Source organism: Propithecus coquereli, unplaced genomic scaffold (assembly GCF_000956105.1).
Source record: "Propithecus coquereli isolate 6110/MARCELLA unplaced genomic scaffold, Pcoq_1.0 Scaffold553, whole genome shotgun sequence".
NCBI classification, from domain to species: domain Eukaryota; kingdom Metazoa; phylum Chordata; class Mammalia; order Primates; family Indriidae; genus Propithecus; species Propithecus coquereli.
This window is the reverse complement of record NW_012151430.1, coordinates 627,864-631,121: the sequence shown is the minus strand read 5'-3', so window position 1 is coordinate 631,121 and position 3,258 is coordinate 627,864. Positions and strand designations below refer to the sequence as shown.

Sequence of the window (3,258 nt, the reverse complement as noted above, 5' to 3'; positions counted from 1 at the left end):
ACACACACACACACACACACACACACACACACACATATATATCCTACTGGCTCTGTTTCTTTCCTGACACAGGCATCTACTATTTTCTACCACTATACTTATATTACCAGAATTAGAGATAGAAAGAAGCCTATTATATGGTCTTTGTCCTTGAAAAATTCATAACCTAAGGAGTACAAAAAGTCAGTATTGTAAACTAGGTCAAGCAGCAGTATATTATTGTAATGCTTAATTTTATATGTCCATTTGACTGGAGTAAGGGATACCCAGACAGCTGGTAAAGCATTACTTCTGGGTGTGTCTGTGAGGATGTTTCCGGAAGATATTGGCATTGAATGAGTGGACTGAGTAAGGAAGATCTGCCCTCACCTAAAGTGGGCAGGCACCATCCAATGGTTGAGGGCCAAACAGAACAAGAAGGCAGAGGAAAGACAAATTTATTCTCTCCTCTGGAGCTGGAACACCCATCTTCTCCTGCCCTGGGACATCGGAACTCCAGGTTCTCTGGCCTGTGGACTCTGGGATTGGCACCAGCAGCTACCCAGGTTCTCAAGACTCTGATTCAGTTACTCCCTGGCTTCCCTGGCTCTCCAGCTTGCTGATGGCAAATCACGGAACTTTCCAGTGTCCATAACCATGTGATCCAATTCCTATGATAAATATCCTCTTACAGGATATATCAGTATTTATCTATCTATATCCTGCTGGTTCTGTTTCTCTGGAGAACCCTAACCAGTACGATTAACCAGTGTCAAATAAGCGGTATTGACTTAAGTATTCAAGAAACTTAGTAATAAAAGAGAGATCTTTGTGGGCTTGGAGAATGCTCAAGGAAGGCACCCTGGAGGAATGAGAACAAGGGTCAAGAGTGAACGGCTTGGTTGAAGTTATACACAATCTATTAAATCTCAATTCCTTCACTGGCTGCTTACTCATAAAATGTTCCGAAGCTCCACTGAGTAATTAGACATTTTTCCTGAAATGCCATGAAGGGAGTACAAAGAAACCATTTGTAGTTTAGAAAGCTTAAAAGATTGAATTCCTCTCCACCACTTGGTAGCAGTATGATCTTGGACAAACAGCATACCAGCAGTCTGGAACCTTTTTGGCACCAGGGACCAGTTTCATGGAAAACAATTTTTCCACGGACTGGGGCTGGCGGTGGGGGTGGGGAATGGCTTGGGGATGATTGAAGTGCATTACGTTTATTGTGCACTTTATTTCTATTATTATTACATTGTCACTTGCCACTCACTGATAGGGTTTTGATATGAGTCTGCAAGCAATTGATTTACCATGGTCTCTGTGCAGTCAAACCTCTCTACTGATGAGAATCTGTATTTGCAGCCACTCCCCAGCACTAGCGTCACCGCCTCAGCTCCACCTCAGATCATCAGGCATTGGATTCTCATCAGGATCACACAACCTAGATCCCTCGCATGCGCAGCTTGCGGTAGGGTGCGAGCTCCCGTGAGAATCTCATGCCATTGCTGACCTGACAGGAGGAGGAGCTTAGGCAGTGACGCGAGTGATGGGAGTGGCTGTAAATACAGATGACGCTTAGTCCCCCACTGCCGCTCACCTGCTGCTGTGAGGCCCAGTTCTTAACAGGCCACAGATTGGTACCGGTCCACGGCCCGGGGGTTGGGGATGGCAGCTGCATACTACTGTAAGCCTCGGAGTCTTAATATGTAAAATGGGGATAACAGTACACATCCTGTCTACCATGAGAAATAAATGAAATATAATAAGGTTCTTAGCACTGTGCCTTTCACGGAGGAAGTGTTCAATCAATGTTAGGTGAATGCAAAAACATCTCCACATCTTTAAAAAGAATGCTACTAAAAATGAAACCCAAACAACACTAAAGTTCAAATAAGAGGAAGTACCCTAGATAAATACATTTCAAACTAATGTCATAAGCTAATTATTCAAAAGTTAAATTTTTTGTCTTTAAAATAATTATTTTACTCAGATTCTGAAACCTGACCAGACTTTTATATTTTTACCATTTCTACTATGTGTAAGAACTCTCAGAATAAAATTTATAACTAAATCTCCTTTGTGAATAAGGAATTTACCATGAAAAGATGTTTTATATCATCTAAAAAATATGTTCTGCATTCACACTACAGTACCTTGAGGAATATCTTTAGGAGGAGAATATTTCTTCTTCTTTACAATAACACGTTTACTTTTCACTAGTCTAGTTCCTGGTGATGCTCTAATAATACAACATATTTCTGATGCATTTGAAGGAAACTGAAAAAGAAAAAAAAAGCAGATACTGTGTAATTCCTCCAAATATTGTCTTTATATGTTGCTTTATTTCAAATAGAAATAGTCTCAATATTCGTATTTCATAGATACCAATAGCAAGCATTTACTAAATGCCTACTCACTCCAGAACTAATTGGTTTTAAAACATTTGCTCATTTAATACTCACAAGAACCAAGCAAGGCAGATTATATTATCCATATTTTATAGATGAGGAAACTTGGTTTCAGAAAGATTGGATAATTTAGTTAAGGATAGAGAGCAAGTCCTGGTAGAGTTGAGATTTACACACTTCAAAGTGGGAGAGAAAGTTTGCATGATTTATTGAGTTAAAATAAAAATTTAAATTCTAAGTCAATTCCAGCCTTCATTTTCCCTTCTTCTGGTCCTGAACAGTATTAGAGTTTTTTTTTTGAAGAATCTACTCACTCTACCAGCCTACGCACCACCCCTTCTTTATAGATTAGATAGAGTTGATAATACTTTTGAACACCATGGTTATCACAAGACCCAGCCTAGCCAATCAACATATTCCGTGATCCTGGACACATGAACTCAGAGGCAAAAAAAAAATTAGCTCAGGATAGTTCCAGGCAGTAATGAAGGATGAACTATATTTTCCCTCCTAAAATTTCCTTACACCACAATAAGAGAAGTGCTAAACTCATGAGAAAGCTACCCTGTGTAATACATCAAGCAATGGACTTAAGCCCCCAGAACATCAGATATTGGAACTGCCAAATCAGAATAAATTAGCCATTTATGAAATTATTGAAGAATTAACAATTGAAATCTCAAGGATGAACAACCAACAGAGAGTATCAAGAATGAAAAGCAGATTCGAAAAAGAAACAACCAGAACTACCTCAAATGAAAAATAAAATTATTGAAATAAAAAATTCAGTGAAATGCTTAAGAACTGAAATAGATACAGATGAAGAGAGAATTACTAAAGAAATTACCCAGACTACAACAAATAA

The 3,258-nt window shown here is 38.8% G+C and overlaps 1 protein-coding gene across 1 annotated transcript in view; it reads right to left on the bottom strand.

Moving 5' to 3' along the window:
* MEIKIN (meiotic kinetochore factor) overlaps positions 1–3,258 on the bottom strand; it is a 67,358-nt gene that overhangs the window by 11,305 nt on the left and 52,795 nt on the right. The window contains exon 10 of the mRNA XM_012657619.1: positions 2,139–2,262. Coding sequence (XP_012513073.1) covers positions 2,139–2,262 — 124 coding nt within the window. The remainder of the gene's footprint in view (positions 1–2,138; positions 2,263–3,258) is intronic.